Source organism: Chelonoidis abingdonii, chromosome 3 (assembly GCF_003597395.2).
Source record: "Chelonoidis abingdonii isolate Lonesome George chromosome 3, CheloAbing_2.0, whole genome shotgun sequence".
Lineage (NCBI taxonomy): Eukaryota > Metazoa > Chordata > Testudines > Testudinidae > Chelonoidis > Chelonoidis abingdonii.
In genome coordinates, this window is record NC_133771.1 from 23,116,984 (window position 1) to 23,144,925 (window position 27,942).

General features: G+C 38.9%; 1 protein-coding gene across 2 annotated transcripts in view; it reads left to right on the top strand.

Annotated features, from left to right (window-relative positions):
• WDR35 (WD repeat domain 35) overlaps positions 1 to 27,942 on the top strand; it is an 84,999-nt gene that overhangs the window by 14,471 nt on the left and 42,586 nt on the right. Inside the window, exons 5-14 of one of the 2 annotated variants that reach the window (XM_032774145.2) lie at positions 731 to 859; positions 2,266 to 2,399; positions 4,401 to 4,566; positions 5,502 to 5,647; positions 7,994 to 8,119; positions 17,476 to 17,661; positions 18,843 to 18,875; positions 21,518 to 21,578; positions 24,321 to 24,465; positions 26,748 to 26,817. In XM_032774145.2, the coding sequence (XP_032630036.1) occupies positions 731 to 859; positions 2,266 to 2,399; positions 4,401 to 4,566; positions 5,502 to 5,647; positions 7,994 to 8,119; positions 17,476 to 17,661; positions 18,843 to 18,875; positions 21,518 to 21,578; positions 24,321 to 24,465; positions 26,748 to 26,817 (1,196 nt within the window). The remainder of the gene's footprint in view (positions 1 to 730; positions 860 to 2,265; positions 2,400 to 4,400; positions 4,567 to 5,501; positions 5,648 to 7,993; positions 8,120 to 17,475; positions 17,662 to 18,842; positions 18,876 to 21,517; positions 21,579 to 24,320; positions 24,466 to 26,747; positions 26,818 to 27,942) is intronic. The other variant, XM_032774146.2, reaches the window with a different exon arrangement.

Sequence of the window (27,942 nt, forward strand, 5' to 3'; positions counted from 1 at the left end):
GCCCTAACTAATTGTCCGTCCTTGGTGTCTGCACTTTCTAATATTTGTTGTTTTGTAATGATGCCTTTACACTTCCTGTTGTTGTCATTTGGCCAACCTGTACATCTTAACAAGTCAAGCCCTCCAACACCTGTTTTCTGAACTTCATTCTGTGTGTCAATATCTTTTTGGAACTGAGCTGCTTGCACCTCAACGCAGTGGACACTGCACTGATTGGTGGCTTATATGTGCCAGTGTAGTTTCCAAGAGCTGCCTTGCAAATGTTTTACAGAAAGGGAACCATAGCCTCTCTTTTCTGTTTTACATCACCTCTGTGTGTGCAGCCCAGTGCTACATTGGCCATTTTTTGTTGCCATATCACATAGCAAAGTCATATCTAATTTTCTGTCAAGTCTCACCTCAGGTCTTGTTCTTCATTACTGTTTCACAAGTTTCTCCCTTTTGCTGAATATCTGTATTTCAGATAAACAAAATCTAATTTTATTTGATAATATTTATAACCTCTCTATATTCCTTTGTATTCATTTGTTCTTCTTTCTTGTATTTCTAACACTTCTCAAAGTTACTATCATTTGTGAATGTTATTATCATGCTATTTGCATTTTTTTTGTAATGTGACATTTAATGATTTGCCACATCTGAGTGTATCTTGGGTTATTTCTAACAAACACAGTTCACTTAAAGGATTGAAAAGTGAAAGGTACAAATGAAATCTATTCTCTGATATTAGGTGCTTGGTATGAGGAGATGATCAACAACAGAAATAAATCTGTTGTTCGAAGTATGAGCTGGAATGCTGATGGACAGAAGATTTGTATTGTGTACGAAGATGGGGCTGTGATTGTTGGTTCAGTGGATGGTAAAGTTGTTACTATTATTATTTATTATTTGTATTACCATAGCACCTATGAATCCTAATTGTGTACCAGGACCCCAATGTGCTACATGCTGTACAACCACAGATCAAAAAATATGGACTCTGCCCCAATTACATTACAAGCTAAATGTAAGACAAGAGACAACAGATGGTTACAAACAGATGAGACTGTATTGGTCACCATGATAAGCAGTGGTCTCAGCACACCAGCTGCCTAACTGTTGCCAATTTTTTTTTGTAGTCATCAGAGCAAAGGAGGCTTTAAGGGAGAGATTTGAAGAAGGATAATGCATTAGTTTTGCAGATGTCTGTGTGGTGCTCCTCCCAAGCCTAAGGGGCAGCATAGAAGAAAGCACTAAGATGATTGTTTGAAAATTTAAGACGTAGGTTATGGAGGCTGTCATAGTGGGTTTATGACAGGCTGGATTATCTGTTTTGTTAACTAATGTGGTGTTCTGGTAATTTGGGTAGCTTTCACTCGTTAATTCTGTTTAGAAAACTTGCATAAGCCAAATTAAGATCCTCCAATTGGAGTGAATGTCTGGTTTTCCATGTATGGCAAGAGTGATGATATAGCTGTGGTTCTGAAAACATATTTATTCTAAGAATTTATTTTCAGGCACTTGTAACTTTTTCCTAGAAAAAGATTATCCTTGATGAAAAAATGTCTGTTCCTTGTTCTCAAGCCAGTGGTAACTTTTCTTTTTGAAGTCTGATAACATTCCATTCAGCTTAAGTTATCTGAATATGGAAAAATGATGTGTGTTCCATACTTTTTATACACCATTTTTTTTTTTGCCTAGATAACCTGAATGGTTTAATTTGAAAAGATCAAATTTTGCACAGTTATGGTAAAATTGAGAAATGAATGTTTTGCTAAAGTCTGGAAAAATTGGTTGAGAAGTAAAGAATTGATAAAGTGCGAAAATAGCATGTGCCAAACTCTTTGTTTTCTTTACTAATTGAAACCTGTACTGTGAATAGTTTTCCCTGTGCATGTATCGTATCTGGATATTCATATCCTGAAATAATCAAAAAGTAGGTTTTGTGACTGAATAATCCCATGTAATTGAAATTAAAGGCATGACATGCATATTTCTCACTGTTTATTTTTCTTTATTTAAAAAAAAAATACAGCCAAACTCTGTTTGATGCGTCATTGTCTGAGATTTTACTTTTGCAAAACTTGAGAAATACAAGGTTATGTTTCCCACAGTAACAGACTACAAAACTTTCAGCCTCAATATAAACATCACTAAGTTCGTTACTGTGGAAACTGTAACTTTGAATTTCTTTATCTGTTTATGTAGTTTTTTGCATCTGAGTAACTTGCATCATCTTTTCAATTCTCTGGTATGTTTCTTAAGTTTCATAATTTTCTGTTACAGGTAATCGTATTTGGGGGAAAGATTTGAAAGGTTCACAACTGTGCCATGTAGCATGGTCCTCAGATAGCAAAATTCTACTCTTTGGAATGGCAAACGGAGAAATTCATATTTATGACAACCAAGGGAATTTTATTGTAAGTTCAGAGTTATCTACTGTATAGTATAAGTCTACTATTTAATTTTGAATATAAAGCTGTAGATCACAAGTTAAAACAGACATACTTTACAAGTAGTAGCTATAATCTTTTATTAATTTGATGGTTTTGAATCTTCAGAATTACACAGTCTTACGTGAAGACTTTATATTCTGATTTTATGCAGGTTTTTACATTATCAAGTTTTCTAATGTAAATATTCTGATAAAGTTTAAATACACCATCATTTGAGCAGCTAAATTAACATAACATCAATTAAAACATTCTTTGCCTTGCAATCCACTATTAAATGTTTTCAAATTTCTCTTTTAATGTACATGCTAGGTAAATGAAATGAAGTTAATGCATCATTGGTACTAATATTAACATATCTTAGGCATCAAACAGGGCTTCATTTTTCCACCATGCTGTCTAGCAGTGAGACAGAATTTTAGTATATTAAATTAGAGCTCTTAAAAGAATTATATCTCATCGGTAAGTCCTTGAAGGAACTATTGCTTTATGTTTCTGTCTATGTGTGTATTTTACTTGCCATTGTTTAGTTTGATCTTCCAGTTATGTGGAGTTCAGGAATAACTGTTTGAAAATTCTTAACAGTAGCAAAGCGCCAACTTTACAAAAACATAGACTTCATTTTTTGCTACGCTTGGAATGTGTACCATTATATTTTAGGCAACAACCCAGTACAAAAAAATCCTCTAATTGTCCATCTTGATGGACAGCCTATTGCCATAATTAAGTGGGTGTATCAATTAAGAGAAGAGGCCATTTTAAAAAAAAGTCCAAAAAGACTTAAAATAATTCTTCTGTAGAAAAAAAATATCAATTTTTTAAACAGAAAAATGAAATAAAAGGAATATAACTACAAGAGGTCAGATGCAAATAGATGAAAAAGCAGTAGCCTTGAAAGAAGGGATTGGTAAACATCTACTACCCCTTCTCAATCTCTAGCCCTATTATCATTTGTGAGTGTTTAAAAGTGGGTAACATTCTTTGTGTCCTCACTATGCAATTTTAAAACTCTGTGATAACAATTTTGGAGAACTGTGTTCAAATCCAGCTGTCAAACACGGTTCTGGTTAGCATTGTTTAGCATCTGTTACTCAAACAAGGCCTCCCATCTTGTTGATGGAGCAATAATGTGGAATATGATCTAAACCATTTTCAAAATCAGTGTAGCTTTTTGTTAGTGTAGAAAAGGCATTAAACAATTCCAGATGTTTTGAGTCTGTTTCTTGTACATTTACTGTTTATTACCCAAAGTTCATGTTGTTGAGAGTATGGGGGAAGGGTGAGCCCGAGTGACTCTTGAAAACATACTGTAATAGTGTATTACAAATATATAAAAATCTTAGCTTTTTCTAGTTCTCTCTTGAATTACTTTGTAAGTACATTTCTATTTTATAAGAGGTAACATCTGCAAACTTTAGACAAATGTGGGGCCTTTTGTAGAGCTGATTGGAGAATTTTCTGTTGAAAAATGCTGATTCATCTAAACCAAAGCTTTCATCAGGAAGGGGTCAGGGTGAGTTTTGACAAATTTCCAGTTTAGAAGTAAATTTAGGGAGAAAAATGTGTTTGAAATTGTCAAAGTTTCCCTTATTGACATTTCAAAATGAAAATTTTCTTTATTTGGTTCAAAATGACTTTGTTTGAAGTTTAAGTTAATTTATAGTTAAAATTACTAATTTTTAAAAGATTGCAATCTAAATTAAACATTTTGAAATTTTCAAAACAAAATCACTATCAGTTGACCTGAACCAGTTCTTTTTTTCAGATTTTCAAAGTTTTGAGTTTTTGTCCTGAATCAGAATAGGAAAATCTTTTTGAAATCTTGAAAATTTTTCTGGGGTGAGAAAACCTTTTCCCACCCAACTCTAATAATTTGTAAGATTTTGGTATAAATATACGTTGCATTTATGGCTAGCTTAGTCAAATATGTGATAGATCTGTTAAATGATTAAACAATTCCATCTCTAGATGAAAATGAAACTGAATTGTTTGGTGAATGTAACTGGAGCATTCAGTATTGCTGGAATACATTGGTACCCTGGTACAGAGGGCTATACTGAGCAAGATTGCCCTTGCCTTGCTATCTGTTTTGACAATGGAAGATGCCAGATAATGAGACATGAGAATGACCAAAGTAAGTACAATTTTCTTTTTAGCCGAGCAAAGTGAGGTCTTATTCTGAACTTGAAAAAATGCCTCTGTCTGTAATGCCATAACTTTTGAATGCTTCATCTTATCAATTCCAAAATTCCAGGGAATGTTCAAGGCATCAATAGTCAGAACCATACTGATTTTTGGTGAAAATCATAAGGGGCAAATGGGGAACACATGGAGACCCTGACGTCTGCTTGGCTGACCCAGCAGCTTCAACCACCTCTGTGATTTTCTATAGATCAAAGAATCAGTTGACGGCCCCAGACAGAAAAAAAAGAAATGGTGGGGGGAATGAGAGGCTCTCACAGAACTCCTGGCATAATGGGAGAATAGGAGACCTTGCTATGGGGGGCACACAGACCTCTGGCCATGGTAAGGAATGGGTTATTGGGGAAGCAAATGAGCACATAGTGCCCTTGCCGTGGGAGGGAAATGGAGACAATGATATGCAGTGAGGAGAACGTGGGGGGACACAGCACAACTGGCATGTGGAGGGATGGGGGAACATATGCCTTCTGCCATATGCAAGGGGGACTTCAATGAGGGAGCACACAGGACCCCCTGGCATGTGGTGGACGGGGTAATGGAGTAGCACACAGAGCTCCTGGCATGAGGATAGGTGTGCTTAGGGAGTCCCTGAAATAGAGGAGAATGGGAAGGTGGCACACAGGGAGCTTGGGGCGGGAATAGACAAATGCAAGGAGTATGTTGGTGTATGCAGTGCACTTGGCCTACAGAAGTAACAATGTGTGACCCTTTAGTTATAACAACTAGAATAACTTAAACTTAGCTGTACCTAAAACTTGAACTGATGGCCTTTTTGCTCAGGTGTGGGATACTGAACACTGAGCCATTCTTGTCCAAAATTAGTATTTACACTCTTAAACTTTTATTTTATTTATTTCTAAAAACTAGACCCTGTTTTGATTGACACTGGTATGAATGTAGTGAGTATCCAGTGGAACCACTGTGGAAGTGTGTTGGCTGTGGCAGGCTTTCAAAAAGCAACTACTCAGGATAAAGATGTAAATCTTGTGCAGTTCTACACTCCATTTGGTGAGGTAAAATATTTAATATATTTAACATCCTACTTCAGTTGTAAAATGCACACTGTTTAAAAAGCCCCAACAACCAACCTTGGTATACATTTTGTTTGTATGGTGATTGCCCAAACTATGATCAGTGTTTCAGAAGTGCACTGTAGTTTGAATATATTAAGAGTATATTGAGGTCTTCTAAATACTATTTTTGTAGGGAATTTGTCTACTAATTGCATGGGTAGTGTACTTATCAAACAGTGTTGATCATCATGATTCAAGATGTTCATTGTGTGTATTTGTTACTGCACAGTATTAGTATATTGTGCTGAAACTATATTTTTATGAGCCAAATTCAGTAAAACTCAATAAGTAGTACCTGACATTTGTGAAGCCCATTGGCCCAGAAGCTTCTGGAAGCAGTAATAAATTGTATTTAACCCTCATATATCTGTTGGGGGCATAGTTTTGTCAAAGAAACAGATTTTTTAAAGGTCTTTAGATGCTTAACTGATACTTCTAGAAATCTAGCTCAAAAGTCTTTATACCTGATCTTGTCGTCCCCCCCCCCCCCCCCCCGTAAAGCCCTTTGATTAGCTAGAGCTTAAGGCCAGGCCACCCACCCAGTCTCCTCCTTCTAAATTATGAGTTTTTTAATATTTTTTTGTTGGTAATGCTGCTCTCACAGTAGGTTAGACACAGAGATATTAGCCATTGTGATATTTGAGCATCAACAAAATTATGTAAAGTAGAGATAATTTGCATATGAGGAAATTTCTAGTTCTTATAAGGAAGGGAGGCCAAACCAGTTCTGAAGATAGTTTTGATAAGTTTATAACAAGGAGAGAAGTGTCTTATATTTTGTTCTGAAATCGATAAGATCCAATGTCATCCTGATTTCTGGAGGAGGGTTGTTCCACACCTTAGAATATTTAGTGCCCAAATCTTTGGGACAATTTAACTGACGTCTAAGCCTGCTAGTCTCATTACTGAAGTCTCATGACTGAATACAGCATTCTAGATTAATGCAGAAATATTCATAAGTAAACATTCTAATTTTGAGGTGTCTGGAAAATTGTGTTGGACTAATTCAAATACTCACAGATAATGGCTCAAGTTTTCAGGAAATTTCCCTCTTTTTGTGAGTGTAATTTGTGTCCGCAATATATTTTGGACTTACATAGTTAAGTACTTGTATTACACCCTCCGTCGGACACTTCAGTCACATACATAGTAAAATTTGCACCTTCGGTTAATTTAGGCACTAAGTTATGCCCTCAAAAAGTAGGCCAGGCTGAGGCATGAAAATCAGGTTCAGATGTGTTGGCAATCTGTTCAACAGAAGCCATAACATAAAATGAAAGCATTCTAGAGCCTTGATTATTCAAAAACTTACAAACAGGAGTAGATGTACAGACATGAGTAACTTTATATAGAAAATAGAACTAATTGTGTGTAAATTTTTTTTACTTGCATACGTGTCTGCAGGATTGGGTCCATAGTCAATCTGTAGAATCATATGGATATCAAATGTGGCATCTTGTGTATGTCAAACGGTTTACTGGTTATAACTTCAAACAGTGTTGCAAAATGGGAATTAATTTACCATCTGTTATAAATTATATGATTTATTTCTATGTAATAATTAAAAGACATAACTGGGCATTTAACTTTCTTTTTCCTCCCTCTGGTTTTTATAGATGGGATAGGGGTGAGGAAGGGAAAGAGTTAACAAGATTGAAAAGGATTTATTATTAATGTCAGTATAATTGTGTGTGTATGTTAGAATTTTTATACAAAATTGATTGTACGTATACTTGTGATGGGGATATTATAAAAATCAAGACAAATTACTAAATTTGTCATCTTTTTGTCCTAGCAATTGTGCTTGGAAGTAACATCTCAATTAGCTGCTATGATAAATAGGATTATAATGTCAGGATAAACCAAATTCTTGAGAAATGTCAAATGTCAGTACTGAATTATTAATGGGATGTTATTTATTTAAAAAGTGGCTCAAATAGCATATACTTGTGGACTGAAAGAAGATACATGTATGCTTTCATTCCTGCTTTAATATTTAGTTTTGTAAGTTTGAGTTATGCGTGAGTAATATTTTGCGGATTTCTCTTTCTGACAAAAAAACAGTGCAGTGAAGGCAAAATAATACTTTATGGTAATGCAAATTAAATTTATTTCTTTTTATGATCTGTTTAAGAGTACAAGAGCCAAATTCTGTGATCACTGTAACTATGGAGTATTGCTGGTGTAAGTGAGAGTGGGATTTAGCCTCAGATGTCTAACCGTTTGTCTCTAATGATGTGGTAGTGCTGGTAACTCTGTGTATATTTTAAATATTCTCTTTTTTAGCATTTGCGTACACTGAAAGTTCCTGGCAAGCAGATGTCAGCATTGTCCTGGGAGGGTGGTGGACTGAAGATTGGGTTAGCTGTTGATTCTTTTATATATTTTGCAAACATTCGGCCAGATTACAAGGTAGGTAGTAGTGTAGCACTTGATTTACTGGAAAATCTTAAAACATGGTTATTATCAGATAATATACTTGTAGAAATGGTAACTTGTTATTGCATATATCCACTCCCTTTGTGTGTGTATTCACCATACAGACTTCTCATGAAACATACCTTTTATTACAGTCATTAATGCACAACTAGTAGAGCAAGCTATTTTCTGTTCTGTGTTATGTGTCATCAACAAAATAACTAAGTTTCGATTATCTGATTTTGTGCAGAGTGAAAAGAATGCCAGATTAAGCTTGCAGTTCTGACAGTCCAAAATGTTTTGGTTTCTAAGCTGCCCAAATAGAATATGGAAGGTATTAATGGGAAATAAATACACACTATATCAGTGTCATTTCCACAGGCACTCTTTTTCTAATCATTACTGCACTTTAAGACACTTTGATAAATCTGTTTTTAAATGAGTTTGTTAAATTTTTCATAACTACTTAGATGAGAATTTGCTAGTGTTTGTGATTAGCGCTTCCGTCAGGGCTAGCAGGGGAGCAGGAAACTTCCTTTTTTAGAGGCAGGAGTGGGGGAGGGAAAGAACTTATCCATCAGATTCTGAAAAATCCATGCTTTTATTTTAAAAATGTAACCTATCCTTAGCATATTTGACTTGATTTACACTGAAAAATTTCACCACCAGTAAAGCACCACTAGTTGTAGCAAGGGTGGAAGTTACAGTTGAGACAGGGCTCAGATGTGTCTATTGTCATTTAGTTAAACTTTACCTGACGGGACCAGCTTTCATTGATAGTCACCCTAGCCTTGTCTGCCCTACCATTTCCACTACTGCTACCACTGGTGAGGCAGCACTAGTGGAAGATTATGGATCTGAATTTTTCCTCTGCAGATGCAGCATATGACTGCAAAGTTAACCTCCCTACCCCCCTGGGCCAGCCTTGCGCCTCCTGCACGACATGCACACAGAGCCATCCCTAGGGTACGGCTATTCAGGGCAGCTGCTGCGGGGCCCCCCAAAGCATGGGGTCCAGGGCAGCTGCCCTGATTTGCCGTATCCTAGGGATGGCTCTCACTATGTTGTTCAGGGGTGTGGATTCTTCACATCCTTGAGTAATGTAATTATATAAGTCTGTAGTGAAGACCTGACCTAAAGTTTGTAATCTGTCACCAGGATAGTTGATTGAAAACATGGTTTGTATCTGCCCATCACTAAGGCCCTACTTAATTTGCGATTATTGCAGAAATTTCAGATCCCACAATATTAGGCTTTCTCTGCAATTTTGTTAGCCAGGTGGCTGACTGTGGGAGACCTGGCTGGGTCCCATCGCATAGTTAAAACTCTATCAATAATCATTGCAGCTAAGAGTAGTTCACCCTTATCAAAAACCTTGGCTGGAACCCAGTAATCAGTTCTGTACTTCGTTGTTGTTGTTGTTGTTTTTTTAACAGCTCAGACAGGGCTCTCCAACCATGTTTGTGTAAAACCACTTTGGTTGGTTCTCCTTCTTACCAACTGTCTGTGCTAGAGCATCCCAGAGAGTATTAGATCACATGCTGATGATGCTGTTTTTATGTCTGCCAAGCTGTCTAGAGCATCTCACAACAGGGCACAACCCCCAAACTGGTTGTGTGCAGATTTAATCAACCAAGCACTAGAACAGCCTTCATGTAGAATCGCAGTCTCCTTGGGTATTCTGATCTATCTTGATACCTAGAGAGGCTTGACTTTATTATATAGATGGTCCCTTACACCAAAAATCACAACAATATTCAGGTTACTCCCAGTCCCAAAGGACCAGTCACTTGTACCTCAGATCACACACCAAAGACAACGCTTGTAGCCAATTCTATAATAAACTAACTAAAGATTTATTAACTAAGAAAAAGAAATATTTACAAGGTTAAAGCAGGTAAATTTACAACACAAATGAGTTGCAGTTTTAGATTTCAAAAGATAACAGAAACTCCTGTCCTATGGAAGCTCTATATGTCCTTTAGAGCTAATCCAAGCTAAGCAGCTTGGGGATCCCTTTCTTATGCTTAGAAATTTTGCCCTCTCCAAATTCTACTTCTGTTTCCTTCTGGTCAGACATTTTTAGTCCTATCCCACCGCGTTCAAGCTGATAGAACAGGTGTCAGTGCCAGTCTGCTCTTCAGGGATGTTGGGTGAGGGAAGTGGGGCAGTCAACAAAGGCTTTATCCTTTGATGTCTTTCAATGGCTCATTTGGTTTCAGTGGGTCTTTTTGTGTGCAGGACCAGCACTTTACACTAATTAATGCTTCTTTCTTGTTTGTGAGTTGCACAGTTACAGCACTTTACAATGCAAACACTCAATATAACTTTATACCATGGGCTACAGATGTTATAAGTGAGATCAGTACATGCAACATCCTACGAGGATTTTATCAAGTTTAAACAATAAACACATTCTTATTAACTTAACATCCATTTTAACAAGGCTAACAGACAGGTGAGCCAGACTGGTTTCCAGTTATGTGTTCGTCAGTGCCTAGGGGCCTGGGCATGAGTTGTTACCTAGTCTGCCAGCATCACAGAAGCTGTTTCCTTTGGCTTCCTGTCCTGTGCTGGAGACATGATGAGAGAGCTTCCTAGATTTTCCCAGAATGCACTTATACAAATACCATTGGGCAGTGAGTGTAAACGTGGTTGTGATGGCAGAAATACTGCTATGCGAACAGAAACTGAACTGTCGTATTTGTAATTGGTCACAAAATTGCATTTAAAAGTAGTAGCGTGAAAAGGGCCTTAGCTTTATCCCTGTAAGTGCTATATAGCTGAAACCAATATGTCTGGGAGACTTGAAAGATCCCAATCTCACTGAAGTCTATGTAGGCTTCTAGCACATTTGAATAGTGTATGTGACTATTGGTTCATTTGTAAAGATTTGCTTCAACCATTTCACCTTCTGGAGAAAATCTGACATTAAGAATAACTTTATTCGGTGCAATTATATTACATTTGTTTTCCTGTGTAAAGTTAAAAAATCATATTATTATAAAACCGGCAATATACTTATTAAAAGGCAAGTAGACTGACATTTATGTTTAGGTACAGTTAAACAGTGCTTATAAAATCTTTACATTATGTTTTGTATATGACTTTTCAAGATGACAAACACAGCAGTACAAACTGGGCTCCTGGTTAAGAATTTAGCAAAGCATTGCTTTCCTGTTTTATCTGATGTTATCTGGTAGCAAATGTATGCTGTCAGCATGCTGAGAAAACTGTGATCTGAACAAAGAATATTCCTTGCTATTCAATTTTAGAGGTAACATAATAGTGGAGAGGGATGATTGAAGTAGTGAATTGAAAAGATTGCTTGTTTATGTTAACCATTCAAGTTTTTGTTAACTAGCATTTAAATAGACTGTAAAATAAAGCTGAAAAGATGAAAGAGCATAACATGAAACCTTCAGAAGAACTATAATTAAAGACAGTGTTTCACGCTGCTGTAAAAAGCCACTGGAGAATGATCTGTGTCTGCTAGGAAAAGACTCCAGATAGTTCATTGTAAATTTACTGGAAGAAGTTCTGGAAATTCACATTGGAAAAAAGTTCTAACCAGCCTCCGAGGAAGTGCTGCCTGGTGCGTTCTGTGGGAAATTTGTAACAACTGGAACACATGCCTATGACTTTTTATGTTTATTTGTTTTACTTAGAAATATCATTGGTATGTATGAAACACTGAAAAAAAAATTTCGGGTTGCATTCCAGGATGTATGTATTTCCAGACCTGGGTTAGAGACGTTAGATGAAGGAATAAGGGATATTTTGAAAACTGAGTTCTAAGAACTCTATGTGTAAGCTGCATTTCTTTCCCTTGCAGAACTGAGTCTTTGTGGGAACAGTTGTGCTTGCATAAAGATATAGATTCTTAGCTGCTCATTTGGATTTAATTACCCTTCCATAATTTTCTGCTTTATTAATGGAGCAAACATATGGAGTCTATTGACCATATATTTAGTAGCAATGTTAAAGATTGCTAGTTCAAAGCTACATTTCTTCCTTTAATATGTAGCACATTTTATTATTTCTTTTCATGACTTTGGTGTGCCCTTCTGATTATATCAGTACCTTCCTAATGGGAAGTAGCTGTTTACACTGGCCACTGAACAACTGTCAGATGGTAGTGATTGAAAGTCATTATTGACTTGGGTCAGATTTGAACCCATGACCTCGAGTTGAAAGGCTTAGTGTCCCATTATCTGTCTACTAAAGCATCCAGTCCCCAGTATCTTTCCTTTTGAGTACTATTAACAACAGTAACAAGTGGCCACAAGGCTGAGAATTGTATGACAAGCAGTTAATGTTCCTTGCCACTAGAAAAAGTAATGAATGTGGGAGGTCTTGTATCTACTATTATATTACTTAAATTGAGTGGAAGTTTCTCTAACAATAGCAAGATTTAATTATTTCTTTTAATGTTAAAACCTTGAATTATTGCTACAGTTTTTGAGTTTTTGATGCTGTTTAGAATGATTTGTCGTTATTTGGATAGCAATGATTACCTAGTCTGGAGATTGTATCTACCAAATATAAGATTGATAGTTGCAGAATTTTCCTTTTAAAAATTTCTGGAATATTTTACTCAAATCCATTGGGCACTGTCAGTTATTGGTAATCTCACCATTGTTATCAGTAGAAGTAGCAATATTTACAATTTTGGTGGTTCCTGGACTTTCACAACTTACCCCTTAGCTCACTGAGACCATTGCTATATATGGTGACACACAGTAAAAGAATATTGCATAGACTTGAAAATTTACAATACTATTTATGTAACAATTCACGTTCCCCTGATGGTATTATTTAATTCCTGGCATAGAATGCACTAACCAACCAAGTGTACTTTCCAAACAGTTGTTGTTTCTTAGAACATAATTAAAAAAATATTTAACAAAGGAAGAAAAACCACCAGTTGTTTTCTCAGATGGACTACATCTTCAATTCCTATAGGTCCTGCCTCTATCAAAACTTCCTCAGGCTGAGCTCCTTTTTTCTTTATATCAGAGAGAGGTTTCCCATCATGTCTCACTCTTAAAGGACACTCTTTCCCTTCTCTGTTGAAGTATATCTATATTTTCACCTCAGATAATCCCTAAGAAATGATTACAACAAATTGAAAATATGTGGCCATTTAGCTAAGATAAAATCATTGGTTGATCCTAAGTTGCAATGGTTGGCCTTTTCATGGCTGGTCTTGCGTTTTTGTCTTCTCTCTGATTCCATATTCCCAGACTTCTACTGATTCTTTATTTTTGGAGGGATGAAGAAGGTGCTCTTTATTTTTGTAAGAAATTATAGGGTTATTGTGGGAGAGTTATTTTTAATGCCTTAATAATCACTTGTTTATTTTGGCCCGTCCAAGACTTGTAAGATTGCATAATTTGGGATATTTCTTTGATTTATTATGTTTCCTGTGTGTTTGGGAGGCAAATCTAAAGGAAAAATATTTCCAGAAAGTTCCAGTTTTTAAAAGAGGCATTATTAAGGCACAAAAGCAAACTATCCCAGTGCGTAGGAAAAATAGGAAGTGTGTTAAGAGACCACCCTGTTTTAACAAGGAGATCTTCAATGACCTGAAACTCAGGAGTCATAAAGCAAGTGGAAACTAGTTCAGATTACAGAGGATGAATATAAAAAAAGCATCACAACTATGTAGGAACAAAATTAGAAGGGCTAAGGCATAAAATGGCATTAAACTAGATAGGGACGTAAAGAGTAACAAGAAAACATTTTTACGACTACATTAGAAACAAGACCAAGGGCCAGGCAGGCCCATTGCTCAAATTTGGAGGGAAAGACAATAACAGAAAATGCCTTTTTTTGTTTTTCACCAGAAAGGTTAGCAGTGATTGGACAACTAACATAGTGAACGTCAGTTTAAATGGGGTAGAATCTGAGGCTAAAAAAAAAACAAGTTAAGAATTACATAGGCTTGGTCCACACTAGGAAATTAGGTTGCTATAACTACGTTGTTCTGGGGTGCAAAAAATCCACACACCTGAGCAACACAATTAAGCTGACTAACCCCCAGTGTAGACATTGCTTTGTCCACGGAAGAATTTTCCCATCTACCTAGCTATCGCCTCTCAGGAAGGTGGCGTGCCTATGCCGATGGGAGAATCTCTCCTGTTGGAATAGGTAGCATCTTCATTGAAGCACTGCAGTGACATAGCTGCAGCAGTGTGGCTGCACTACAGTAGTGTTTTAAGTGTAGACAAGCCTGTAGACAAGTTAGATGTCTTCAAGTTCAGGAATCTGAACATTCCAGTGAAGCATTGGAATGGGTTACCTAGGGAGGTGGTGAAATCTCCATCCTTACAGGTTTTTAAGGCCTGGCTTGACAAAGCCCTGGCTGGGATGATTTAGTTGGTGTTGGTCCTGCTTAGAGCAGGGAATTGGACTAGATGACCTCCTGAGGTCTCTTCCAACCCTAATCATCTATGATTCTATGAAAAGAGACCTTGTGGAAGATGGGAGAGATCTCAGAGGACTGGACAAAGACAAATACAGTACCTAGCTATAAAATGCAGAATAAAGACAATTTGTGATTAAGGCTTGGTCTACATTACAGAGTTAGATCCACAAAAGGCAGTTTGTCTACCTAACTATGTCAGTGTCTACACTACTACCTTGCTCCTTCTGATGTAAGTGCTCTACTACAGCAACATCATAATTCCACCTCCACAAGAGGCATAAGGCTTATGTTGGTGTAGTCAGGGTGACAGAGTGACTTTGTAGACACTGTGTTCCTTACATTGACTGTTGGCTGTCATTCTTGTCAATTTCCTGGCTCTGCCAGAGCTGTGAAATTGACAAGAAAGCTGGCTCCGGACTCCCCTGTTGGGTTGCTGCCAGGTCACTGCTCCAAGCCAGGCTGCCACCCAGGCTCCCGGCTCCCCATTCCCCGCTGGGTGCACAGCAACCTATTAGACTCAGGGTGCAGATCTACTTGCTGGAAGCGAGAAGCCATGGGCAGCTGCTCCTGGCTGGGAATGTGGAGGCGAGAAGCGCCAGGAGGCAGCTGGGCTCCCAGTGGGGAGCTGCGCAGAACTGAGAGCCCTGGCTCGCAGCCCCCTCCCCCTCCACTGCCCCTCTTCAGTCAGTGGAAGCGCTCCTGTTGAGGACGCACACCACCGACGGAAGGTGGTGTGGACATCAGCGACTGCTGTCATTTCTGCAGTGGCTGTAAGTTGACCTAATATAGGTCTATTTAAGATTGTACTGTAGACATGACCTTATAGACCAGTCATCTTAACTTTGGTACCCAGAAAGATAATGGAGCAAATAATTAAGCAATCAGCTTGTAAGCACCTAGAAGATAACGTGATCGTAGATTTGTGAAGAATATATCATATCAAACCAACCTAATAGTGTTCTTTGACAAGTTAACAAGCCTTGTGGATAGGGGAAAAGGCTAGATGTAGTATATTTCGATTTTAGTAAGGCTTTTGTTACTGTGTCCCATGACCTTCTCATAAGCAAGTTAGGGAAATATAGCCTAGACTTATCTACTATAAGGTGGGTGCACTGCTGGTTGGCAAACCATTCCCAGAGAGTATTTATCAGTGGCTCACAGTCAAGCTGGAAGGGATCTGGCCTGGTTCTATTCAATATTTTCATAAATGATTTGGATAATGGCAAAGAGAGTACACTTATAAAGTTTGTGGACTATACCAAGCTGGGAGGGATTGCAAGTGTTCTGGGGGACATGATTAGAGTTCAAAATGATCTTGACAAACTGACTTTGCATGACCTCCATGACTTCTGCAGCAGCTGGTGCGCCTGGCTCTGGGGCAGCTCAGTTAGCCCCTATGGGAGGCACACCGGCTACTGCTGAAGCAGTCTCAGGCCGCCGCACCCTCCCATTCACTCCCCCACTAGCAGAGTTGGGTGTGGGAGGGACATGGGGTTAGGGCACCAGACAGAGTGAGGCAGATTCTGGGCGGTGCTAAGCTGGGGGGCTCCCCGGAAGCAGCAACTTTCTTCTTCCTCAGCTGCTAGTTGGAGGCATTGGCAGGCAGCTCTGAATGCTGCTTCCGCCCAAAGCACTGACTTCACAGCTCCCATTGGCTGGGAACCACAGCGGCCAATGGGAGCTGCAGGGGCAATGCCTAAAATACCTGTGACTAAGGCCACGTCTATACGACACGCCGTATCGGCGCGTTACGATCGATTGCTCGGGGATCGATATATCGCGTCTCATCTAGACGCGATATATCGATCCCTTAGCGCGCTTACATCGATTCCGGAACTCCACCAAAACCAACGGAGTTCCGGAATCGACATGGCGAGCCGCGCACATCGATCCCGCGTGGTGAAGACAGATGAGTACATCGATTTTAGATAATCGATTTCAGCTACGCTATTCTCGTAGCTGAAATTGCGTATCTAAAATCGATTTTCGTGCTTCGTGTAGACCTGGCCTCTAACATAGCCTTACTGGTAAGGCCTCTTTGGAGTACTGTGTTCAGTTCTGGGTACCAGACTTCAGAAAAGATGTGGATATGTTAGAGGAAGTCCAGAGGAGAGCAGCAACAAGCAGTAAAGGTCTAGAAAACATGACTTACGAGGAAAGATTGAAAAAACTGGGTTTGTTTAATTGGGAGAAGAGAAGACTGAGGAAGGACATAAATCTTGAAGTATGTTAAAGCTTGTTATAAAAAGGAGGAAGATAAATTGTTCTGCTTATCCACTGAGGACAGGACAAGAAGTAATGGGCTTAAATTGCAGGAGAGATTTAGGCTAGACATTACAAAAAAGCTTCCTAGTAAGGGTAGTAAAGCACTGGAACAAAGTGCTAGGAAAGTTATGGAATCTCTGTCACTGGAGGTTTTTAAGAACACCTATCAGTGATGGTATAGATAGTTCTTAGTCCTGTCTCAGTGCAGGGGACTGGGCTAAATGAACTGTTGAAGTCCCTTCCAATCCTACATTCCCAGTCCTATTCCCAGAGGGCAAGTGTTCACATCACAAATATAAGCACAGCAATTGGTACTTGTAACAAACTCAAAAGAGAATTGATTGTGGAAAATGAACTCTTCTGTCATCCCTGGGGGACTACTCCAGTTCAAGATTGAGATGTGTTGGTGTAGCAACTCCTACCCAATTTGTTAATTAACAAAAGGCTTCAGTCTCCTGAATTGTCAATCCAGCAATTTAGAACAGGAATAAATTTACAATTTTTGATACAGCATTTCTCTTGAGAGGAAGGGGGAAATACTGATGGATGCTGGTAGTATATATGAACCACACTTTTTCTACAGTAACAATGTACTACTTGTCACTCAATTTGCATAATTTGTGGTCAAAATTAACAATGTTGTTCTTCTTGTCAGTGGGGTTACTGCTCCAACACAGTGGTTTATGCATATACCCGACCAGATCGTCCTGAATACTGTGTGGTTTTTTGGGATACAAAAAACAATGAAAAGTATGTGAAATATGTTAAGAGTCTGATTTCCATAACCACTTGTGGAGACTTCTGCATTTTGGCAACTAAAGCTGATGAAAACCAACCTCAGGTAAAATCAATTTTTTTTTTTTTTCATATCTCGTTTGAAACAATCTTGAATTTTAAATGGATGTTGTCAGGCACAAATGTGGCCAACCTTAAAATTGCAGTCAGGTAGTAGGAAAATGTACCTCAGTTTCTGAATCTGCACCATTCTATCAACTTCAATTAAATATAGCCGCTATTTGGATGGGACATACTTTAACAAGACAAAAATTGCAGCAGGAGTTAACTAACAAACCCTATCCTCATTGTTCTTACAATGTGTAAGAAGAGGAGCAATGGTAACTGTTGCTGCTTTAGAAACCTTGAAAACAACTTTCAGAGAAATACAGAATCAGTATTAAGAAAAAAATCAAGACTTTAAAGATTGTTTTGATCAATGGAAAGCAGAAAATGAAATAACTATTATAAACCCAGACCTGAAAAAAGAGTTCTGTGTAAGCTCGAAAACTTGTCTCTCACCAAAAGAAGTTGGTCCAATAAAATGTTACCTCACTAACTTGTCTTTCTAGACGTATCTGACTGCAATCCTATCATCATCAACATCATCATCATCATCATCATCAAAAAGTCATTGATATATTGAGTCAATCTTAAACTGATAATCTACATGCTAGACATCTTTTGTTTTAAAATAAATGAAAACCCATTAATTTAGGCCCCTATTCAGGAAGGTATGAAAGCACCTGTACAGTTCCATTGAAGTCAATGGGGCTACTCAGTTTCCTAAAGTTATGCGTGGATTTAAGTATATGCTGAATTGGGGGCACTTAATTGGAGATTTTCTATTGTGTTCAGTGGGCTTTGGATCAGACTAGAAAATTAAAGAATATAAAGAGTGAAAGTGAGTGTGAGGTGGGGCTGCAGGGGCCATTTCTTCTTTTAAGTTTTTAAAACAGAATTATAAAAATAAATCATGCTTGTATTGTTTCTTCTTTCTTTCGTGGTATGATCTTTCATATCTATATAAAAGGTCTGTATATGTTGCTAAAGGGTTAGTACCATGAACTGTTTACATCTCACATTCCACTTTCTTTGTAGCACCTAGATACTATGATGATAGATGCTGTAAAAATGTCTAGGATAGATGTACATTTTACTACCAGATTTACATCATTTAATGGTTACTGCATTCATTTCTGAATTAATTCAGTTATTTTCTATATCATTTGTATGTTGCTTACAAAGGAGGAGCATGAGACGGAGTCAATTGGTGCAACGGTAAAAGAATCATTTTAGTGTTAATTCAACTGATTGTACAATAATAGTGTGCTGTGGTGTGTGCTGGAAATATGGTCCTATGATATATGGCCAGAAACATCCAACTAAATTGAAGTGCAATTAACGGAGAGATTTTCCTGGACTGCACCTTTTAAAATCTGCAACTCTACTGGTTTGGGTGAAGACATTTGATCTTCTTTCTTGGAAATAAATAAGCAAAACTCTTTTATTTTTAACTGTTCAGGATTACAAATGTCTCTTATCTTTCAGTTTCTTCTCCACTTCTCTTATTACTGGTAGGTCTGTGTCTCCAATGCTGCCTTTACTACTAAGGGCTGGTCAACATTCAGTGACAGAAGTGGGCAAGCTTAACTTTCTGCTACTGGATCATTAGAATTGGTCTATGAAGCAATATATCATATGTATATACTAAGATTTTCTTTCTTTATAGATATAGTTAACTAGAATCATGACCTCAAGAGGAGAGTTTTGTGACAGATACTGTAGTGGGAGTTGATGAGACAAAAGGGCTAGTTCCAGCAACATTGCCTAGAGAGAATCACAAGGGAAGATGAGGAGGGATCCTCAGCTGGACTTGAAGAGGATACAGTGGTGTGGCTTGACAACCTCTTCTAACTCTCAGACATTCTACTTTGCTCAGACCTGGTGTAATGCAACCTCTTCAATTCCAGCAGCGCATTTCTCTCCTTGCCTCCCATGCCATTGTGCATTTGGAAACTCTTGTCCCATCAGCCTTCTTCTGATTTCATGACATAGAATCTTAGAAGTGCAGCAACAAGGACATGGTAGAGGAACTGAGAGTGGGTTAAAATGTAGGGATAATTTTCCCCCCTCCCCAGCCCAAAAAAAGGTGGGAGGGTTAAAATTACAATTACAAATAACAGGTGTGGAGTCTCAATTTGTGATAGTGAAGTCAAGGAATATCATTGTATTTAATCAGAAATCTAAAATTCTGGCTTAAAATAACAAAGAACAATTATGAGAAAACCAGAGAAAAATAAGTCATAAGTTTTAGTAACTGCTCTCTACTTACTGAGAGAATGAGGAGAGTGGATCACCTACTGAAAAATCTTTTCTTTTTTGATGCTCAGATATTTTATCTTTTTCTGAGTGACAGGCTTTTTGTACACCACATGCATTTTAAATGCTATATATTTGCCTTTTTATGTGCAAGCTATCTGTGCAGCAGTTTAAAGGGGCAGGTGATACAGTTTTTTCTATAGCTTCTGCAGTTACATGACTCAGTCAGCAAAATGAAAGAACTGTGGAGAGCTAATTCTTTTCCACATCTTGGAGAGCAAGTATACCAGCTCCTTGATGATCTCGGGTACAGAAATCCTGCTTTTGAACCTGGAGCTCCTGCAGCACGTTTTTGTCAGTTTTCACGTGTCTCATTTAATAGGCCCTCACTTTCCTATTCAGTCATTGATGTAAATGTTTCCATTCCAGGGTTTGAAAAATAAACACACCAATGGCGAATAGGTAGCTTTCTCTAGAGAATGGGGTCCAAGCTGCTCTTTCGTTTACGAGTCACATCTTCCTGAGTCTCTTGGCAGACTGATCCAGATCATCTGTTAATGTTCATAGCTTTTCCAAGCAGCACTAGCAGCAGAGTAAAAGTGGCAAGATTCTAGTCAGTTTTTCTGTAGCTGCTCAGAATCCTGTGGTATTGGGAAGGCAGGTGGGTAAGACCAAAGCAAGAACTCTGCCTTCTAGCAGCTACAGAGGTGTCAGATTGCAAATTTATCATATACCTGTTAACCTGATGCTGATACCCTCAGTGATTCCATCCTTTGTATGTCTACACTGCAAAGGAAGACCTGCGGCTGGCCCATGCTAGCTGACTGCAGCTGCCAGGGCTCAGGCTGGGGGGCTGCTTCATTTCAGTGTAGACTTTCAGGCTCGGACTGCAGTCCGAGCTGTGGGACCCTCCCACCTCGCAGCATCCTAGAGCCCAGGCTCCAGTCCAAACCCAGAAGTCTATACTGCAGTGAAACAGCCCACAGCCTGAGTCCTACGAGCCTGGGGTGACTAGTTGCAGTGTAAATGTAACTTGCAAAATTACAGGACAGGGCAGGGCAGGACAGGACCCTTATAAGGAATCCCAGCACAGTACACCTTTTAAGACACTAGGGGTATGTCTGTACTACCCATCGGATTGGTGGGCACCGATCAATCCAGTGGGCGTTGATTTATCACGTCTAGTCTAGACTCAATAAATCGACCCCCGAGCACTCTCCCATCAACTTCTGGGAGACTGGCCTTGTCACCAGTATATTACCCTTTGCTGGTGGGGCCTTTTGTTCTTTCATGCCATCTTTTGACTAGTAGATGCAATCCTTTGAAATATGTGGTTAGTCATTTTTTTCAAGCCCCGTTTCATAGTTTGATTCTCATATAGAGGTAGGAGGTAAGAGTAGCATTATTCTCATTTTTGCACTGCATTTGTGTTTATGTTGCCTTTGGTACTTTAGCTCTCCATGCTGCTGAACAGGATTGTGATCCTGTGAGATGTACAGATTATGAGCAGCATTTCACAAAAGGATGACCTTGTACAGAATGTTAACTTTCTGACCTAAGCAAACACAGTAGCACTGATATTTGCTCTTATTTCCATACAGTACGTGCTGGTTCTCTGCAATTCTATTGGTACGCCCCTCGATCCAAAATATATTGACATTGGTAAGCAAATACTAATAATGTTGTTCTGTTGCGTTTTCCACTTCTTATACCAAATATCTTATTATGGTCATTTAAACTACTGTGAAAAACTTTTCAATAGGATAACAATATTTTGTTTCTACAAATCATTCACTTTTCTGTGTCGTATCTACTATGATTCTATTATATCAGCCACTATGCCTTCCTCTGAGATTTAAATATAATGGGAGAGTAGACAATAGAAATTCAAGGTCACTGTGGAGTAAACTGTGATATGTATTAGGAACTGAATATTAAACCACTATTTTTTATTAATAAAGTAGTTGAAAAATACTTTAGTTCTATAAACACATTTCTGTTGCTCAGAAAAAAGGCTGAACCTACCCTACTTCTCTGATTAATGCAACCTATTAACAATGGGAGCTTTTTTTAACTGGTACCATTTCTCTGTTTTTCAATAGATATTTTTAATGACTTAAACTTTTTCTATTACAGCTACAGTAATGCTTCTGTTATTAACAAATGCACATTTTTAAAGAGTGAATCCTTTCTCAGATCTGTTAAAATAGTTTGACTCACACTTTCACTAAAACATGTTGCAGCTTCCCAAATAACCTTTACTTTTAAAAACAACTTCTCTCATTACTTTAATGTCAACTACATCTGCAGGGTCATCTAAGGATAATATATGTACCTCTTTGTAACATTAAGTATTTAAAAACAATTAAACATTAGAAAGTCAGGTTCATCTGATAGACGTGAACTTTCCCTGCTGGTTAATTGGTTGAGTTGCATTAAAAAAATATTTCAAATGGTTGGCAAATGATATTTAATTCTGCAGTCTTTACTCAGGCAAAATTCCCAGTAAAAGCAGTGAGGTGTTTTGCCTTAGTAAGGACTGTCAGTTGCACTCTTAACAATCAGAGGGAAGCTTTAGGACAGATAAAAGAGAAAAATAAACTGACAAACTTCACAGTTTTTCAGTTAATAAGGCCCTGTTGTCCAATTCAGCATTCAATAGTTGTTATTGAAATGTGGCCGTGACATTCTAAATCCCTATTTTCAGTTGTTCATATCTTGAGGAACTTTCATCTTTCAGGAGATGTTTTCACATGCTTGCTCTCTGCCCCAGAATGATTGTTCAAAAAAAGTTTGAGCAAAAATATTCAGTAATTTTTGAATATGAGAGTACAAAATATATCTCTGTATTAAACATATATAGTAACTCTTTTTAGCAGCTTTACAGCCCCAATGGCTAGAAGTTGAAATTTGGCAGTAGTAAAGAAAAGGCAAAGTATCTTATTTATTCAAGAGAACATTGGTTGTAATTTCACCATGTTATGAAGTTTTAAAAATAGCTTACTGAGCATGTGTAGCACTTTACTTTTTATGAGCTCATGAAGTGCGGCGTTAAAGAAGGATTTGCTCTTCAGATGCACACAGCTAATCTTGTTAGGTGGTGAAAGCATATTGAAATAGATTGCCCTAAAACTGGGAGGAGTTAATGAGTTTGAGTTGCTCATAAGTAACACTACGTTTTAGTCACAGATATTTTTAGTAAAAGTCATGGACAGGTCAGAGGCAGTAAACCTGTCCATGACTTTTACTGTATACCCCTAACTAAAACTTGGGCAAGGGGTGCGGGCACGGTGGGCTGTGCGTGCTGTGGGGGAGGTGGTCCAGGACTCTCACTGGTGCTGTGGGGGTGGGCAGCAGCGTTTTTTTTTGTTTGTTTGTTTGTTTTATAATGTGGGGTATACATTTAGTCTGAACCTCTGTTATGATATTTTAAGTAGTCTCCATGCAGTTTGCAAGCATTTCACCCTTGTAGCTGTTCCTTTTAATTTCCATTTAAAAGACCTGTTGGTTGTAAAATTTAAAAGAAGGCAAAATGCATGTTTTCCTCAGGCCAAATCATTAAGTCCACATTAATGAAGGAGGATTTGGCCCTTTCATAATTAAGACAAGTCTGTCATACATACAGCACTTTCAAGTCATGTGTTTGCTCAGAAATCTAATTGTTTTCATCTAGTTGCAGTCAAGGAATCCTGCATAGTCCTTTATCTTCTTTGGGTCATGCTATTTGCCACTTCAAATGTTTTCTTGACTTATATAAAAATAGGCAGGGTTGAAATATATAATACAAATAGTTAATCCTAAATCAAGACCAAGATACTGATTTTATTGCATGCACACCATTAGAGTTTTGCTTGATGTCCCTAGAATCTCCTTACTGATCTGTAGCTTGATAGTTCATTGAACCACATTAAACCCCTCCATGGACACTCTTCTTCAGAATTAAAGTGACTTTAATACAGCTTAATACATTTCCAAAGTGAATTAAAGTAAACTAAACTGAATTAAGGATATACAATAAGTGTGTCCACACAGGGGTTTAATGAGGTTTATCTAATCCACTTCAAAAGTTCTTTTGGATTAGCTTTCCTGAGTGCAAGACTTTGTGTTAAACTGTGTGCGCACAGGTATTAAGAAGTGGTAGGGGGAGATTCAGTTGATTTAAGCTAACTTGACTGAGCTCATATGATTGAAAAATACCCTTCTTTTGCCTATGTATATACAGCTACAGTGAAGTAACTCAGTAATGAATGAAATATACCGGTATTCTGTAGTTATTTTTTCCATAGGACTAGAGAGATGCAATTCTGTCCACTTAAGCAAAATGTCACTTGTTTCCATTTGATGAATTTGGTCCATGTTTTAATTTGCCATTCTAATTTTATTACTGTTTGGGTTGTATTACAGGACCATTATTTGTTACAATGACCAAAACCCATGTGATAGCAGCTTCAAAAGAAGCGTTTTATATCTGGCAATACCGTGTTGCCAAGAAACTTACAGCAATGGAAATTAATCAGGTAGCACGGACTAGAAAAGAAGGCAGAGAGAGGTTTGTCTCAGTTTTTATATATATTATTTTTTTTGCTTTAGCACAACATGATTGTTCAGAGAGCCTTCCTGGAAATATCCACTCCTTTCCTCTCATCATTTTTATTACTTCACTTTGCTGACTCATAAGCCTATCTAAGTAAATAAATAAGAATAATGTTTAATGCATTGTCGTTACCCAGAACTCCTTTTGGTTAGAGCATTTTCACAGTCTCCTCCTGCCTCTGTGACCTCCTGTTCAATGTCTCCCTTGGTGGCTCCTTCATCCTCTCCCACTCTTGGAGCTCAGTCTTTGGCTTCTTTTCTTCTTTACACACACTATCTCTAGGCTTATCCACTCCCATGATTGTTTCCATGTTGATGACATCCACAGCTACCTCTCTACCCCTGACCCAGAGGCAATGCACGAGGAAAGGTCACGTGACGTCCCCCCCTCACCCCTGATTTTCCGCCAACAGCTAAATGTTCTGAGGGGACCCATCCAGAGGGGCCACTGCAGACTCTGCCCCACAGAGCAGTGAGGGTGGGCAAGGCCTCGGGATGCCCAGCAGCGAGGAGGCAGTGGCTCCCTCTGGCAGCAGCACTCACCCACCATGGGTCTGTGCAGTGCCTGGAAGGAGGAAGCAATGGGGCGACTGGATGCGGGCTGAGCCTCTCCCCAGTCTCCCAGCCTGCTACATGTCGCTGCTTTTCCTTCCCTGATGCTGGAGCCCCAGCGTTTCCTGCTGCCTGCTTTGCAGACCTCTGTGGGGCGAACACCTCGGGCCTGTTTCCAGGGCAGGGGTCGCTCTCCCACTCCTATAACAGGGGTTCTGCCTGGGGGAAACTACTCCCCTCTCACTGTAGCGGGGTTTGCCCTACCTTCCATTGCTAACAGCCTGGCACCCCCTGCCCAAGAGGCTTGGTATTGCTCCTCCCCTCCCCGAATGTTTCTCTGTGCCCCTCCAGGGGGGCACACCCCACAGTTTGTAACCCTCTGTTCTAGATCCAGAGGTGATGCATGAGGCGGTTACGTGCCACCTCCGAACATTTAAATTGTGCCGCCCCCCCCCCCCCCATCAACACTTGTTGCCTCTTCCCTGACCTGTCTCACTGTAAACAAACTCATATCTCAGACTGTACAGTATCTTTCACCTTCACTCCTGTATGGCCTGCCATCATCTCAAATTCAATATGTCAAAAGCTACACTCCTCATTTTTCTTTCAAAATGTTTCCTTCCTGCTTCTGTCTCCATCATTGGCAATAGGTTCACTAGTCTTCCTGTCTCCCAGACTCCCAGCTCTGGTGTGATTTTTTTTTTTTTCCTTCACTGCAGTCCATCCTCCTTCCACAAAGATACTATTATTATCTCCATAGCATCCTCCAAATCCACCAACTCCTCTATTCCCATATTTCCATGTTAATCTTTGGTACTATATGTTGTGACAGGGTCAGGCCAGATGGCTACAGGAGAGTGATAGAAGGCAGATATATTAGCCCCAGGTTAAGTAGGTCCCCTTTCCCTGGGTAAGGTAACAGGGAAGGTTCCAGAACAATCAGGAGCTTTCTGGAAACAAGGCAAACAGGCTGATTAGAACACCTGCAGCCAATCAAAAAGCTACTAGAATCAATTAAGGCAGGCTAATCAGGGCACCTGGATTTAAAAAGGAGCTCACTTCAGTTTGTGGCCTGTGTGTGAGGAGTTGGGAGCAAGAGACGCAAGGAGCTGAGAGTGAGAGTGAGAGGGTGCCCTGCTGGAGGACTGAGGAGTACAAGCGTTATCAGACACCAGTAGGTGTGATGAGGATAAAGAAGGTGTTTGGAGGAGGCCATGGGGAAGTAGCCCAGGGAGTTGTAGCTGTCATGCAGCTGTTACAGGAGGCACTATAGACAGCTGCAATCCACAGGGCCCTGGGCTGGAAACCGGAGTAGAGAGCGGGCCTGGGTTCCCCCCAAACCTCCCAACTCCTGATCAGGCACAGGAGGAGTTGACCCAGACTGTGAGTTCCACCAAAGGGGAAGATCTCTGAGACGAGCAAATCCGCTAATAAACACAGGACCCACCAAGGTACAGGAAGAACTTTGTCACAATGTATAACAATAATAATAACTCTGCTTTGAATTGACTTAAAGGGACTAAAAGATATTACCTCACCAACCTTGTCTTTTTTAAAGGGACACTACCAGAGCTTAAAAACTGGCTTACTTTTCATCTTTCCCCAAATTGATGCACTTTTTTCAAAATTGCAGATACTTGTCTTTCACCCCCCTCTTCTCCTTTGAAACTCTACTCTTTTGCATAGGATTTATCACATTGACGATATCCCTTCTGGAGCTGCAGATGGAGTGCTTGATTACAGCAAGGCCATTCAGGTAAGTGACCCTTTTAACCAGTATATTATACTGTCATTGCTTACTTAATAATTGTGAGCATTACTCTGTTCAGATTAATACATTTTAAAATGTGTGTGGCCATTTTGTTTAAACTTCCTTGTATTCTCACCTCCTGCACATGTTGTTCCTCTCTTTCTACTGCTTATTATCATCATACATTTATATAGTACCATGAATTTTACGGAACATAGAAAAGGCCTGGTGCCTGCCCTAGAGAGTTAGAAAAAAAGAAAGAAAACAAACATGATGCCCATGAAACATCAAAAATGTACCAGCTGCTCTTTTAACTGTGCTGTCAAACTGTACACATGCTTATGCTGAATAACCTTGACATCTTTGTATAGTGTTTATGTTCTTCCTCATCCCTGTTCTCCCTCCTTCATCTTTTGTTACCTTTACTTGTTTCATCATGTCTAAAACTACCGTTGTAGGCTGTTCAGGTCCGGGACTGTCTCATCTTATTGGTTCAGTAAATTTGGAAGCTGTTGTTACTACTACATTTCCCATAGTTCAGGGTCCGTTTAGAAGTGATGCTTGATCGTTTCTTCCCAGAGCAGCAGAACCCCGTGGCTGCTTGGTAACCCCCTCTGAACTGCTTTCTTGTAGATTTACAGTAGGCAAGATGCACTTTCCTACTATTGATCCCCCACTGCCAGAGCAGTTCACCTGCGGCTTCTTAGACTGCAGGAGAAAGAAGTTATAAAGGAAGACAGGTGAAGTTACTTAGTAGACCAAATACAGAATACAGGTGAAATTTTGAATTGACAGGAACAAATAAAATAGCTGAGATTTGTCTCTTATTAAAGCAAAGCAACACACACTTTAAAACATTTTAAATTGAAGGCAGCTGTGTTTTAAATAAAAGAGAAATATTATTTATTGACTTACAAATAAAACACAGAAATGCTGCTATTTTCTCATAGGGGAAAATCACTGAATTTTGTAAAATGGTGAGTGTTCTCTTCATAGAGATGTCACATACAGTTCAGCTACTGATGGGAATTTCAAGTAGACTGGTGAATCTGCATTTTGGAAATAGTTTTATTTATTAAATGAATATGGTACACTGAGAGCCTCTCTGCCATAGCGCATTGAATGGAAAGC